At 46.3% G+C, this 16,173-nt stretch overlaps 2 protein-coding genes across 2 annotated transcripts in view; one reads left to right on the forward strand and one right to left on the reverse strand.

Annotated features, from left to right (window-relative positions):
• The window catches only part of LOC308147035 (uncharacterized protein), a 101,613-nt gene extending 95,255 nt beyond the window's left edge, over nucleotides 1-6,358 (forward strand). The window contains exons 45-46 of the mRNA XM_080519083.1: nucleotides 941-1,032; nucleotides 3,905-6,358. Of these exons, the coding sequence (XP_080375209.1) occupies nucleotides 941-1,032; nucleotides 3,905-4,142 (330 nt within the window). The 3' untranslated portion in view covers nucleotides 4,143-6,358. The remainder of the gene's footprint in view (nucleotides 1-940; nucleotides 1,033-3,904) is intronic.
• Nucleotides 6,359-14,113: 7,755 nt separating this feature from the next.
• Nucleotides 14,114-16,173, reverse strand: part of cUnh4orf54 (chromosome Un C4orf54 homolog) — a 33,721-nt gene continuing 31,661 nt past the window's right edge. The window contains exon 2 of the mRNA XM_080519081.1: nucleotides 14,114-14,846. The gene's annotated coding sequence lies outside the window, so the exon portion shown is untranslated. The remainder of the gene's footprint in view (nucleotides 14,847-16,173) is intronic.

The following is a 16,173-nucleotide window of genomic DNA, read 5'->3' on the forward strand; positions in this document are numbered from 1 at the left end:
GTTCTTCTTCTCCCTGGTTCTTCCCCTCTCTGGTTCTTCTCCTCCCTGGTCCTTTCCTTCCCTGGTTCTCCTCCATGGTTCTCCCCCTCCATGGTCCTTTCCTTCCCTGGTTCTCCTCCCTGGTTCTCCTTCATGGTTCTCCCCCTCCCTGGTCCTTTCCTTCCCTGGTTCTCCTCCCTGGTTCTCCCCCCCCTGGTTCTTCCCTTCCCTGGTTCTTTCCCCCCCCTGGTTCTTCTCCTCCCTGGTTCTCCTCCCTGGTTCTTCCCCTCCCTGGTTCTTCTCCTCCCTGGTTCTCCACCCTGGTTCTTCCCCCCCCTGGTTCTTCCCCTCCCTGGTTCTTCCCCCACCCCCCGGTTCTTCTCCTCCCTGGTTCTCCTCCCTGGTTCTTCCCCTCCCTGGTTCTTCTCCTCCCTGGTTCTCCTCCCTGGTTCTCCACTATGGTTCTTCCCCTCCCTGGTTCTTCTCCTCCCTGGTTCTCCTCCCTGGTTCTTCCCCTCCCTGGTTCTTCCCCCCCCCTGGTTCTTCTCCTCCCTGGTTCTCTACCCTGGTTCTTCCCCTCCCTGGTTCTTCCCCTCCCTGGTTCTCCCCCCCCCCCCCTGGTTCTTCTCCTCCCTGGTTCTCCTCCCTGGTTCTCCCCCCCCCCCTGGTTCTTCTCCTCCCTGGTTCTTCCCCTCCCTGGTTCTCCCCCCCCCCCCCTTGGTTCTTCTCCTCCCTGGTTCTCCTCCCTGGTTCTCCCCCCCCCCCCTGGTTCTTCTCCTCCCTGGTTCTTCCCCTCCCTGGTTCTCCCCCCCCCCCCTTGGTTCTTCTCCTCCCTGGTTCTCCTCCCTGGTTCTCCCCCCCCCCCTGGTTCTTCTCCTCCCTGGTTCTCCTCCCTGGTTCTTCCCCCCCCCCTGGTTCTTCTCCTCCCTGGTTCTCGCCCTCCCTGGCTCTCCCCCTGCAGGCGTTGAGTTTAGCGGGGGGTTTTGGTAAAGTGCAGCTCCCCCTTGTGGTGGAGGAGGCGGTGGTGCAGGACGACGGCTCGGTGGTTAAAAGGTTGGACTGCATGGGAGTGGATCTTAACGCCTGCTGACCGTCTGGACTTGTTCCGCCATGCATTCATCTTATTGTGGTTCTCAACTCAGACATCAGTGTGTACAAGTTGAAGTTGAAGTGCTATGTGGTACACAGCCTGCAGGGGGCGTATGTCAGGGTCATTGGGATGCTCAGAGAACATAAAGACATGAAAAGAGTTTCTCTTGGTGTGAGATTTAGCAGGATATCATCATGGCCAGGTTGTATTTATGTTCCTGATCAGTGACAAACATGTTTTTTTAACATATTGATTTTTTTTTTATTCAGATTTTTTTATTTCCTTGCATCTCCCACAATGCCAGGAGTGTTTTTGAACAGAATTATTCGTAGTTTATAGGCTTTATTGAGAATCTTCAACACCTTAGAAACTTTCTGCAACTTATCAGTGAAGTGAAGCAGAACTTTGTGATGAGCTGATTTTCTTCTCAGAACTTCAACAAGTCAAACTAGCCTGAGCGTGGCTAGCTAGCAGCTAGCCGTTTGGTGCAGGTTTAACATCCAAAGTGTTGCTTCATGTGGTCATAAGACATCATTTCAGTTTCTTCTGGCTTTGTGGGGGCTTTTCCACCAGAAAGAACCAGTGGCTAGTTCGGAGCCAGGGCCAGAGTTAGCACTAGTTCTTTGTCTTTCCAATGCTAAAACTGGTTCTTAACAGGAGCTAAACCAGCGATACGCTGGGTCCGATTCCTTCCTGGGACAGCGAGGAACCAGGCCAGGGCCAGATGCGTCATCAGGTGGGGGCAGAGTTGTCACGACTTACAAGGCGGAGGGGCGCGAACCGGCTTTCTGTAAACTACAAAGAACACGGAGCCCTGGAGTGGTTATCGAGAAAACAATAAAAATAAAGTATTGAAACGATGTAATCAGTTGCACCCTGACATTAATGATACGAGGGAACGAGATAATTTAATCCTTGATCGCGGTGCCGCGGCTCTCGGGATGCAGCGCTCCGCCACGAGACGCTCCAATATTATTTTGTAACCCACAGAACTTTATAATGGAGCGATGCTTTTGGTTCATCAGCAAGTAAAAACCAAACTGCACACTAATGTAAATGAAAGTTTGGATTTTTTTTCACCATAAAATTAGCCTTTTTATGGTTTCATGTGAAAGAGAACTTTAATCAACGTGTGTTTACGTAGGTTTCCATTATAAACGGCTGTAGACACCTACACCTCCATTCCTCCTGATGTTGAAGCATTTGATTCAGACACGTCCAGAAATAAAGTGAAAGGAGCAGAAATTCACTACGTAATGTCCAAATGTTGAAAAATAAGCCCCAAGCTCATTCACAAGTTTTTTTTTTTCTCTCTTGGTCTCTCTCTCTGGCCACTCCGTGGCTCTGGACTGAAACGGACGTGAAAAAACCCCAATAGAGCGACGAGGAGACTCAATGTTTACTGGCTATTTGGTCTGCAAGGTTCAGGCCACACTGTCCAAACTGATGAATACAGTCCGTCTCCTGGTTCTTCTATGAGCACTGTCAGTGCTGATCGGTGAGATCAGTGACGTATCATGTTTTGGAGTGACGTAATGATGTGGCTCTCGCTTGACTCTGTTAACGGTGGAAAAAGCACCAGTTGTTCGGCGGTTAAGAACCGGCCCTGAACGAGCTCCGGGTTCGTTCTGGTGGAAAAGCCCTAAGTGAGACCACATCCACTCACGTTAGCCTTTTTACTGACAGCTTTGTAGCTCCGACTCGTGGTGAAATGCTGCATGACAGTTAACCTCTTCAACATTAATAAAATACTAATCGTTTATCCTCACAGCTACGTGCATCCAGAGTTTCTACTCTGAAACTTTAAAGGTCCCATATTATGCAAAATTCCCTTCCTGATGGTTTCCTCACAGTGACGTGTTCAAGGACAAGTGAAGAAAGACGGTCTTCTCTCTCACTGGTTCCACTTTTTACTGAATCTCTGCTCATACAGGCCAATCAGAGACTTTCTCTTCATGACCTCATGCAGGGAAAGAACCCTCCCTCTGGTAGTGGAGCTCCACCCTTTTGATTTACTCCATCATTCAGGATCATATGAAAAACTCTAACAGTTAGCAGGGGCTAGAGTTAGCGACTTGTTAGTAACAGTAACAACACATACCACCGAGCTAAGTGACGTTCAGCCACACAGTATTTTCAGCTCTCCATCTTCAGGAGCTCCTCCTCCTTCTGGATCACATTCTGGTTCAAACTGGTTGAAAAGCAGCAATTCTAAAATCCACCATAAACATTAGCGCATAGTGTTTTTGATTAACTGGTTTTCCTGTTAAATGGTGACTGCATTTCCTGTAGCATCCATTGTTGAAGCTTATCTGAGTCTTAGTTTATTATATATTAAAATAAGACTCAGAAAAGATTGTAAATGCTGTTAAACAATGTTAATCGGGGTGACTGTGGATTTCTGTCAGTTTTTAACATCTGTTAACATTTGGATCACCAGTTAGCTTCATCTGAAACACCAGAAAGTTCTTCTCCCTGTTGGCAGAAACAGTAGAGTCATGACAAGAATTTTACACTGAAGTTCAGGAAATATACTTTGAATTCTTTGTTGTTGGAAGTCAGACAGGTGACATTGTTGAAAAACAGAATAAAATGGGACCTTTAATTCTAAACGAATGACTTCAGACAGTGTGTGATGTAGCGTGTAAGCTAACAACTTATTTTCTAACATTAAACTGGAAAAACAGACTCAATTCTCTGTCTCCCAGTCCAATTCATGTTTCATGTGTTTTCCAGTGGCAATTGGATTTGATTGGCTGAAGCAGGCTCATGACGCCCCCCCCGGTGGGGACTTGGGGGTGTTGCAGTGACTCTGGCTACTTTGTGTCTCTGCAGAAGTCGGATGCGTAAGTCACGTACCCAGAAGAGGACTGTGGTGAGGGACGCCCGGGGGAAGCAGGTTCACCTGGAGTGCCTGGACGACACCGCCGACGCCCTGCAGCCTGACGCCCTGCAGCAGCACCTGCACCAGCTGCTGCAGCGCTACTGCCACGAGGAGGAGGAGGAGGAGGAGGAGGAGGAGGAGGAGGAGGAGCAGCAGCAGCAGCAGCAGCAGCAGCAGAGTCTGGACTGAACAGCTGCTTGAAAAGTTCAGCCTCCCTTTTCCCAACCCCGAGCTTCACTTTCTTCTTGGGTTTCGTCAAACGACGGGACAGAGTTTTGTTGTGCTTTAACACTTTTTCTTTTGCTCCAACTGTGACCAAAGATCACACTCACACTCCCCACATTGTGTCTCCGTCTGGCCGGCTGCTGCGGTGGTGTCCAGCAGGACATCTGGGACGTTGTCGCCCCACGCACAGGCCTCTTCTTAAACAAACTCTTGTAAACATTTGTACATATGGCGATGGGTGGAGGAGGACACCGGGGGAGAGCGAGAGCATTTCATCCCAGCGAGTCCTGCTGGAGGATGGCCACCGACCCACCGCCCACCCCCCCCCTCAGCTGAACCTCAAACTCGCTGGTTTGTTTACGTCTACAAAGGCCATGTGCTCACGCCTTTCGTCTTCCCATCATGCATCTCCCTCCTTTGGTTTCTGTGTCGTGCATTTAACCCGCCTCTGTGTGTGTGTATGTGTGTGTGTACATAAATATATATACGGTGTGTATACTGGGAGAGGAGCTAGTGACGAGGGAAGTTTGGCTTTAGATTGAACACAATGTCTGTTTCACCTTTGACCTGCAGCTGCTTCCCCACATCCACCCGAAGTCCGCTTGGGTTCTACCCATCTATAAACGCTGCAAAAATACACAAACCACCTTTTAAAATGCGTCTGCCTCCTGTTCATCACACTAAAACACCCAGACCAGACGAAAGCCGCCATAAAACACGGGTTTATTTCAACACACGACTAAAACGAGCTCACTGGTCGACTTCCATAGACAAGAACTGACAAATAGGAGCAAAGCTGTTGTCATGGTTACAAATACAAACACGTTCATGTCACTACTAACAAACCATGAAACCTTGAAAAGTGGACGTGAATGTAAAAACCGCTCGTGTGCCAGCGCCCCCGAAACCAGCGCACAATGACAAACTGTGAAAACACCGGAATGAGCGCGCTGGTTGATTCCGTTGTATCTGAGATATACACCTCCACCATTACAACTGACACATCCTGCTATAATCTGAAATACTATCCTGATGCGTTTCAAACGTTATGTCGCCAATAAACAAACATACAGGTCGCGTCTGAAGGAGCAACAAACAAACAAACTATCCAACCATCAGTAAATCACGAATTTGAACTGGACCTTGTCTTAAACACCACAGATAGATCAACCGGAAGCAGAAGTCCAATCGTAATACTCCTCAACATGTTTACGCGACATTTGTTTGGACAAAAGTACCATATTGTCTGGACTATAAATCACTTTCTTCATTGCGACTAACATCATGCTAGAACTTGTGTCTCAAATGATCGCAGTAATACTATTGTCGACCACTCGATGTCTGTGGCTGACAGAACGCCGCTCTCGCCGTATTTGACTGATACTCGAAGCTAAAGTCTCCAAAACGAAGAACTGATTATGAACCTGGTGCCAAATCAGTGCCCAGTTTGAAATTAGATTCATTAAAACTACCACACATTGACGGTAGCTGCCATCTTTTCTACATTACGGTAAAAGTAACCTAAACTGCGCTTTGCTAATCCAAATCAAGCAGGTGAGCTAATTTCAGAGGAAATTTAAAAAAAAAACCTCTTTTCAGGTGGTTTTGACATTAGTGCGTGGTTTGTAGACTTGAAAAATCATCAGACTTTCCCTTGAAGCTTCACTGTTTTTCACTTTCACCAAGCAGAGGCCAACTTCACCGTCCTGCGTTCTCGCGTATGTACGTCTTGATTTATTTATTTATTGCGTTTTTGTGTGATCCTTTGTCGCTCCAGCAGCTGAATGTGTGTGTGAGTGAAGACGGTCTAAAGATCAATGACTTTTTTCTTGTTTTGGCCATCATAGACAAACTGTCCGAGTGTCTGCCGATGCTTTGATCCACATTTCAGACTGAACACCGGTATCACCCTCACATCCACTTTGACTGTGATTCCACAAAAGAGTGTGGAACAAACGGAGGGAAATTTACCATCGAATTGACAAACGAACATCTTGTATTTCATGGTGATTTAAGAAAAAGAAATTATATACACATTAGCAGTGCAAAACTATCTATACGGGCATGTCTGATGTTATCAAATGAAAAGCAGTAAAAGCTGATAAACCAACCTGAAACGCTAACAAAGCAGCTGCAGTGTGACACACCACAACAATTAAACTGTACATGTGTGAAACCCACTCGTGTCGTTCTTTTGGAGGATCTACAAACCGTAACGTCGGAACGACATGGGCCAACGGGAGGACTGCTACCAAAGACAGGCCATGCTCCTTTTGTATGTTCTGGTTTTTCATTGAAGTGTGTACAGTAAAACCTGTGCTCTCGGGATGCCTTAAATGCAAAGGCCAGGTGTCCCCTGAAGACAGATGTCCTCTCTTCAGAGGGACGGGTCACGAGGACAAATTGTAGGACCAGTTGATGTTGAATGAACCAAACACCAAATATGTTATGATTATTTAAAAGCACAGCTGAATCAATACAAGATGTATCCAATATATACACATGTATATAAGATAATTATTAAAAACCCTCTGGGCACCACATACGCTCCGCAGCAGAAGCTTCATATGCCTCATTTCCGGAGACGTAGTGCAGGGGTCTTCAACTCCGGTCCTGGAGGGACGGTGTCCTGCATGATTTAGTCTCACCCCAGACGTAGTGTGACTAAATCACATGGACACTGAGACTCCATTCCACCATGTCGAGTGAGGGCATACTTCACGCCAGTCCTTGAATCATTTTGATAGGCCAAGAAAATCAGATTTCTGATGAAAACTAGATGTGGTGATGTCGGTCACGCTCGGTGAGCGGTAGGAACCGTTAATAACCGTTATGTTTCATTAATTGGTGCATGATTTATGATAAAAACGGACAATCAATGCATTCTAACTACATCGATCTGGTTCCACCCTATAACTCTATGCTCCGCCTCCCTCGCCGAATCCCGTGTGAGAGAGGAGAGGAGAGGAGAGGAGAGGAGAGGAGAGGAGAGGAGAGGAGAGGAGAGACAGAGAGAGAGATAGAGGAGAGGAGGGGAGGGGAGGGGAGAGGAGGGGAGGAGAGGAGAGGAGGAGAGATAGATTGAGAGGAGAGGAAAGAGAGAGATAGATTGAGAGCATAGAGGAGAGGAGAGGAGAGGAGGGGAGAGGAGAAGAGAGACAGAGAGATAGATTGAGAGGATAGAGGAGAGGAGAGGAGAGGAGGGGAGAGGAGAGACAGAGAGATAGATTGAGAGGATAGAGGAGAGGAGAGGAGAGGGAAGATAGAGAGATAGGTTGAGGGATAGAGGAGAGGAGAGGAGAGGGAAGATAGAGAGATAGGTTGAGGGATAGAGGAGAGGAGAGGAGAGGAGAGGGAAGATAGAGAGATAGATTGAGGGATAGAGGAGAGGAGAGGAGTTGGAAGATAGAGAGATAGGTTGAGGGATAGAGGAGAGGAGAGGAGAGGAGAGGGAAGATAGAGAGATAGGTTGAGGGATAGAGGAGAGGAGAGGAGAGGAGAGGGAAGACAGAGAGATAGATTGAGGGATAGAGGAGAGGAGAGGGAAGATAGAGAGATAGATTGAGGGATAGAGTAGAGGAGAGGAGAGGGAAGATAGAGAGATAGATTGAGGGATAGAGGAGAGGAGAGGGAAGATAGAGAGATAGATTGAGGGATAGAGGAGAGGAGAGGGAAGATAGAGAGATAGATTGAGGGATAGAGGAGAGGAGAGGGAAGATAGAGAGATAGATTGAGGGATAGAGGAGAGGAGAGGGAAGATAGAGAGATAGATTGAGGGATAGAGGAGAGGAGAGGAGAGGGAAGATAGAGAGATAGATTGAGGGATAGAGGAGAGGAGAGGGAAGATAGAGAGATAGATTGAGGGATAGAGGAGAGGAGAGGGAAGATAGAGAGATAGATTGAGGGATAGAGGAGAGGAGAGGAGAGGGAAGATAGAGAGATAGATTGAGGGATAGAGGAGAGGAGAGGGAAGATAGAGAGATAGATTGAGGGATAGAGGAGAGGAGAGGAGAGGGAAGATAGAGAGATAGATTGAGGGATAGAGGAGAGGAGAGGGAAGATAGAGAGATAGATTGAGGGATAGAGGAGAGGAGAGGGAAGATAGAGAGATAGATTGAGGGATAGAGGAGAGGAGAGGGAAGATAGAGAGATAGATTGAGGGATAGAGGAGAGGAAAGATAGAGAGATAGATTGAGGGATAGAGGAGAGGAGAGGAGAGGGAAGATAGAGAGATAGATTGAGGGATAGAGGAGAGGAGAGGAGAGGAGAGGGAAGACAGAGAGATAGATTGAGGGATAGAGGAGAGGAGAGGGAAGATAGAGAGATAGATTGAGGGATAGAGGAGAGGAGAGGGAAGATAGAGAGATAGATTGAGGGATAGAGGAGAGGAGAGGAGAGGGAAGATAGAGAGATAGATTGAGGGATAGAGGAGAGGAGAGGAGAGGGAAGATAGAGAGATAGAGGAGAGGAGAGGAGAGGGAAGATAGAGAGATAGATTGAGGGATAGAGGAGAGGAGAGGAGAGGGAAGATAGAGAGATAGATTGAGGGATAGAGGAGAGGAGAGGAGAGGGAAGATAGAGAGATAGATTGAGGGATAGAGGAGAGGAGAGGAGAGGAGAGGAGAGGAGAGGAGAGGAGAGGAGAGGGAAGACAGAGAGATAGATTGAGGGATAGAGGAGAGGAGAGGAGAGGAGAGGAGAGGAGAGGGAAGACAGAGAGATAGATTGAGGGATAGAGGAGAGGAGAGGGAAGACAGAGAGATAGATTGAGGGATAGAGGAGAGGAGAGGGAAGATAGAGAGATAGATTGAGGGATAGAGGAGAGGAGAGGGACGCATTGAGATGTCTGGAATCTCGGTCTGGAATCTCGGTCTGGAATCTCGGTCTGGAATCTCGGTCTGGAATCTCGGTCTGGAATCTCGGTCTGGAATCTCGGTCTGGAATCTCGGTCTGGAATCTCGGTCTGGAATCTCGGTGTGGAATCTCGGTCTGGAATCTCGGTCTGGAATCTCGGTCTGGAATCTCGGCCCCGGGCTTGCTGGCGACGACTGCGTCCGCTGGAGCCACCAGGCGTTGTCGGCATCCGGCTCGAAGGACCAAGTTAAATGTCAGGTTTAGGCTACAGACATTTATTAAATCTGCAAGAAAGAAGAAGACAACAAGGATGAGCTTCAGTTACTCGTGAGGAGAAATGGCCAGGAGCGTGTTCAAGTTCACCTCCTACCCACTCTGGCTCCAGACCATTTCTCCTGCGTCTTTATTTCATTTAACAAAGGGGAGGGTTCACAGGATATACATCATAGAAACAAACATTTTCTATGCTTAGCAGTTTATCAACCATAAGTACAATCTCAGGACATCCCGCGCACATGAGACGTGGAGACGGCAGCTGTGTGGAAGATGCGGCTTTCTCTGTTTATCAGCCTCGGTCAAGACTGAGATTAAGCATGAATATGGTAACTGATGGTTAACCTGATGGTATGATAGAACTGTTTAACTTTTATGAAGATGTGTTGGTTCTGTTACAGTGATTGAGTTCTATAGATAATGATATTAGGAGCAGTTATCAACCTGTAAACCAACGTTAGCTCTGCCACAGACACAGGGTGCTAATCTTTGCTTTACTAACTAGTTAACTCACAATCCTACACATATCACATCAAAGACAACATCACACAGTAACTGAACACCATCTGACGACTCCTGACGTTTTACAAAACAAGTCTCATTCACATAAACTCATTCTAGAAATGGTCCTTTAGCAGAGACACACAGGAAGCAGATGCTAAAGACTAGCTTCGATGTTCCATTGTTCTCCAGCACATGGTGGAGACCCAGGACAGACTTCCTGTTCTCTGATAACCTCCATTTGAATGTAGTTTCTTGTGATCCGCCATCTTGTTTTGTAGTTCCATCACACGCCTCACACACACACACACACACACACACACACACACACACACACACACACACACACACACACACACACACCAAGCTGTATATAGGTAGTTAGGATTTGTTTTATTTGTTTTCATTGTTAATAAATATAATTTTTGGAATCATAATTGCTGTTTTATTAATAAACACAAAGGAGAATGAAATGTCGACTCTTCTGTGTCAAGAACTCCAAAATCCTTCAAGCTTTACTGTTAATTCTGGTAATTGTAATTAATTTAACTATTAATTCAAATTCCTGATTAACTGTTTAGTATATCTTATGAGACTGATAGAACTGAATTGCCTATCATTTCCTGTTAAGACAGTGGAGCTCTGAGGTATCGGATACAGATCAGATTAAAATTCAATAACATTATTAACAACTATCTCTGATAATTATTAATCATCAATAGCCAACCATAACATAAATAGTGATCCATATGAGGTAAGAAATCCCTACACTGGTGATGTACTGCATGGTGCCCAAGCCCTGACCATAGACTTTCTTCAGAATCTGCAATAATAAAACATACCAAATTAAAATGTCCATTGTGTGTCCTTTTATGCAAAATGTGATGGTGAGCAATGTGATAACAGCATAACTTTTGTGTGCCATTGATGCAAAGGATTTCGCCAGTCACACAGAATCTGGTGATGGTAGACGGGCATCTTCTCCATCTCCATAATGAGGTGAGCATGCCTCAGCCCACGGGCCGACAGGAGGGGAAATCGGGGGATGGGAAAGGTGTAGGTACAGGCTTCACCAAAGACAAGATGCCCCTCTGAGACGATGCCGCCATCGCCAAAGATCCAGCAGAGTCTGGTACTGGTTGTGCCGCTCCATGTCGCACTGGTCGTAGCCCTGCTGCAGGAGTCGCTGCGCCTTGCTCATGCTGGCGGCATTGAGCTGGTCACTCAGCAGGGTGACCATGCCTCTCTCCACGCCATTCTTCCCACACAAGATTGCAGGGAACATGCTTCTGATGGCTGGGGCGAGGCTCATCAGGATCTTGGGAATGTAGGTCAGCCAGATGTACTGCTGCAGCTGCCGCCGCTGTCCTTGATCCTCCTCCTCCTCCTCTTCCTCATTGCCATCACCACGTGGGGCCAATGCCTGCCTGAGCTTCTCGCAGTGTGGGCATTTCAGCTTCTCTGTCAGGAGGGTGTCGTTGTGCATCATGCCACACACTTGCCTGGCATTGCTGCCAAAGACCTTCTTCTCCAAGTGTTCCCCAGGCGGTGCCGGGCAGTTGGCATTGGGGCAGCGGATCTTGGCTTTCATCACACCGACTGGCTGCCAGAAGAAGGCTGGGGTGGTGAAAAAGGCCAGCATGCTGGGCAGTGCTCCCTTGATGGACACATAATAATCTTAAAACCTTGACGTCACTCTACAGCGACACATCCCTACCTGTGTCACAGTACCAGGATACAAGCATCCTTCATACGTAACGAGCAGCAGGGCCGCCCCTGGTCAAGTGGGGGCCCTAAGCAGGATTTTATGTTGGGGGCCCCCTTCCAATAACATAATAATAATAATAATAATAATAATAAATTACAATTACTAACGAATCAAATGAACAGCCTCTATCAACAGTGGAACAAGAACTTTGTAGATCAACAGTGGAACAATAACTTTACAGATGCACACGTCTGAAAACACTTTGTGGCCTAAGTCTTTTCTTTTTTATTTCAACAACATCCCACCTTCAAGTGAAGCACGAGCCTCTTCTTGTTTGGACTTTTTCTTTCTTTTGCTAGCTCCCGAATCGTTTTGACGTTTGGAAGCCCTCTCTCTCTCTCTCTCTCTCTCTCTCTCTCTCTCTCTGGCCTGGGGCTGACTTGGTGGAGGTGTTCTACGCGCCTCTCGGCAAAATGGACGCGCATCCTTTGCGCATTTGCAGAGAATGATGATACTTTATTGAGGGAAATTCAATTCACTTGCGCAAAATGGGGCCCCCCATGGATCGCGGGGCCCTACGCACAGCGCGTGTTCTGCATGTAGGGAGGGGCGGGCCTGGCGAGCAGCCACTGCCCAACTCCAATAGCTGCCACACTGGATCCAGGTATGCCCACATTGCTACAACATTGTCCGTTAGACTACTGGATATCGTGGCAAAGGCTTCCGGTTGGCCCTCACCGTGTGTGGTGTCCCCCGAGGGGAAGATGCAACGAGCCTGTTGACTGTGACGCGTAGCCCATCAGAAAGCGAGGTGACGTAGTGACCGGAAGCGGGCAGGGAATCCAAAAATCAAAACAGTTGTCATGACGAACCAACGCCTCTTCTTTTTAAAATGTGTTTTTTTTCCAGGAAAAAAAAAAACACACCACAAACAATCACCATTGCATACTCTTCGTCCGCCAGGTTTGTTGACTCTGGAATCACGTTTGATCTCACAAGGACTTTCACTCAGAAAGACCTTGTGGAGATTCTCAAGTGTATCAGTGGGAGACCTCTTCCTAAAGATTGTGCCATTTTTCCTGATTTCTCCAGTTTTTCCATTGACATCTCTGTGAAGGAATGTGTGGATCTGCGTTCTCGTGTTGTGGCGTCTGTTTTGTGCAACCTGTCTGCCAGCTTCCTTTGTGTCTGATGCAGAACTGCATCTCAGGTTGTCGAGCTCCTTGTTTTTCTTCTCTTAGTTTTGTCAGTGTGATCTTCAGTTTTTATCCCCCGCCGTGGCTGATAGGCCCCGAAGGGGGATCTTGAAACAGTCTCCGTACGTACGTCCGTCCATTCGAACGTTTCTACCTATATCTCGGCAACCCCTGGGCCCACAGTGACCAAACTTCACATGTGGATACATCTCAGAGGGGGAAGGGATACTATGGTGACCATGACCTAATTTGCATATTAAGTAGGTCACAGGGTCACGAAGTGCTTAAAAACACATTTTGGGCTCTGGAGGCCGAGGTTTTTGAGCTAGGGCTCTGAAATTTTATACACACATGATACACACTCCAGGGATAACCTCCAGTACACCAAGTGACCTGACCTTGACCTTGAAGATTGGTAGGGTCTGAAGTTTGCTTGTCATGGTTGCACAATACATGTATTTTCATATAAACATTCCTCCTCATTTCTCAGCAGTTCCTGCGCCCACAGTCACCAAACTTCACACATGGACACTCCACCTGGGGAGAAGGGGCACCATGGTGACCAGGACCTAATTTGCATATCAGGTCACAGGGTCACTAAGTGCATAAAAACACCTTTTGGGCTCTGGAGACGTATTTTGACATAGCTTATGAAGAAGACCTTTCAGATTCTACATAATTATCTACTAGGACCCATGGAACACCCTCTAGTGTACCAAGTGTGCTGCCTTAGAGCTGGCTTTGTGAGAAAATAGAAAGCCCTCCGGCGGGGGATTAGCCCAGCAACGGCCTTCTTGTTATCATTAGTTTTTATTGTTTTAATGTCGTCTTCAAGTGAACAACTGTGATTGTTTGGGGTTGTTGCTGTAATTCTTCTGAATGTTGTGTCTGCAGTTGCTGAGTCCACAATTTACTTTTCACCGACAACATTTACACGAGTATTACAAATTCTTACACACATTCAGAGAACCCAGTGTCGTTGTTGTGGCGACACTCTATTTTCAGTAGAAATGGTTTTAGCCAGGTTGTTTATGTAAGCTGATAGCTTCATACTGAATGTTCTGTTGTCAGATGTTCACCTTTCTTGTTACGTTCTGGATTTTCTGGAACATTTTGTTGACATGTCCTCACCTGCTTCTGCATCTGATTCTACTCCACCCAGATACATACTATCATGATACATGAAGCTGAGAATCATTCTCATCACTTGGTAAAATTGTCTGATCAGTTAACAAGTGGTGTGGAAATTACTATAAGGTTTTATCGTAATGGTACTTTTAACAACCTGCATATTGACAAAACACAACAACACAAAACAAAGTGATGACATTTGGAATTCAAGTCATGAATAGAAACTTGTAATGATTGATTTTTGTTTATTGCCTTTATTCTGTCATCAGGTCACCAATTAGTTATTCACTTTTATGATCCGGTCTGGAACAACACTTGAAAAACAGTAGATAGCTTCACTAGAGCCTTAACCAATAGAAATGTTCAACATCAGACACGGCATTGACTCAACAAATCCTGGCACATAGAGTCACAGAACACGGCAATCACGGACGTTTTTACTATCTGATCAACTCACCAGCAGGTCCGGGTGAAAAGTAAATGAAAAGTAAAATATGACAAGAATTACAGCATGTAGGATGCAAGAATCTAGAAATATGATTTTCTATGGTTAAATATTGAGACACAATACAAAGAGTGAAGTGTATGATCAGATGCCCCACATTGATGACATGTACATATTTACTTCCAATCATTAAAGATGAAGAGTCCAGCATTTTCAATGTAACCAATGATTAATGATTCAGAAAATATATAATATAATATCACTTGGCAATGACATATCTTACATCATTTTACAAAAATATATTTTTCTACTTTTTAAAATGTATCAGTTTTAAATTCAATATTTGAAACTAAATAACATCAATACGCAGGTCTTGACACACGCTGAACAATCACAGTCAATAGTCAGTATAAACATCCATTCACCAGTGACCAAACTTCAGTTGAGCCTATTTATTCAAAGGTTGCAAATAAACAAGTCTGTCAGGAAAAATAATCACATGGGGAAAGCATGAAGAAAGCAACAGTGGCGGCAGTCCAGCATCCACTAAAGGCTCGGCTCTGTGGAAAGGGGAAGAAAATAAAATTCACCAAGATGTTCAGGTCAAAACATCAACAAATATAACAGGTCAGGTCAAAACATGTCGAGTTGCACCTCTAAACATGAGGCTGCATGCTTGCATAGATACACTGCGCTTCCCTTTGCATGCGTTTTAAAGTTGATCAACATAGAATACCTGAGGTCCGTTTCACGAAGCAGGTTTATCGATTACCCCAGGTTATTGAACACCGAGTTGAGGGAAATGCGGGGTTTTCCGTTTCACGACGGGAGGTAATTCAAACCGGAGGAAGCGGGGTAACTCCAGCCTGTTTCACTAAGCGGTGTAACGTCAACTCCCGGTCAGTTACCGGGGCAACAGACGCTCTAGAACTAACCTGGTCGGGAGCAGGTTTTTGTCAGTGAACCTGGAGTTTTGCTCTGGCTCCGCCCCCTTTCAGACGGACACGGGATTTCATTTCCTCATTCAGCGGGGGAGTTTTGGTGAAACAGTTCTGCAGTGCCTCATTCCCGAGGCAAATTAGACGTCAACTTTATTCCCTCAATATGGAATGTGCTTTTGATAATGATCCGATGCTTCGCCGAGAATGTAATATTGGCAGACAGATCATCATCAGACCAGAGATGTACTGGCATTTCCAGACACCTTCCTTTTTGAGTGGTACGTTTTACTGCAGAGACCATTATGTACATCCACAGTTTAATCGCTCTGTACATTAGCAACATCACCAGCTGAGCCTTGCCCTGACGTCAGAGCAGATATTGCAAAGGGCAGTTTTCTGTACAATATTGGAGACGCAGAGCACCTGAGTAAGGCCACTGTATACAGCCAATCAGAAAGGTGTGCCTGGCCCTAAAAAGGTTTTTAGCAACTGTTGTTGTTTTCCCTGGAGAGAAACCTTCAAGAGTCATCAAGGAGGAGTTCCACAGGATTGCAGGTGAAGGATGAGATCAATTAAATAAATATTAAATAAAATTCTGTTAATGATATTGTGCTGCAATCTTAGAATGGGATTAGTCATTTTCCTGTCTTTCAGGATTCTTAAATGTGATAGGCTGCATCGATGGAACACACATCCCATCAAAGCTCCTTCAAAAAATGAAGCAGATTTTGACAGGGGTTACCATGCCAACCCCGGCTGCTGACCCCTTACCCAGACCGTGAACCAGGCCCCCAACAGAACTTCAACCGGGCTCACTGCAGGACAAGAGCCCGGGTGGAGAGGACCATAGGCCTGCTGAAAGCCTGTTTCCAGTGCCTACGTCACCTCAGGGTGACCCTGAGAGGGCCTTCATAACACCCTGCCCTACATAGAGAGGACCCTGCCC

Source organism: Blennius ocellaris (genome assembly GCF_963422515.1).
Source record: "Blennius ocellaris genome assembly, chromosome: 23".
Taxonomy (NCBI): domain Eukaryota; kingdom Metazoa; phylum Chordata; class Actinopteri; order Blenniiformes; family Blenniidae; genus Blennius; species Blennius ocellaris.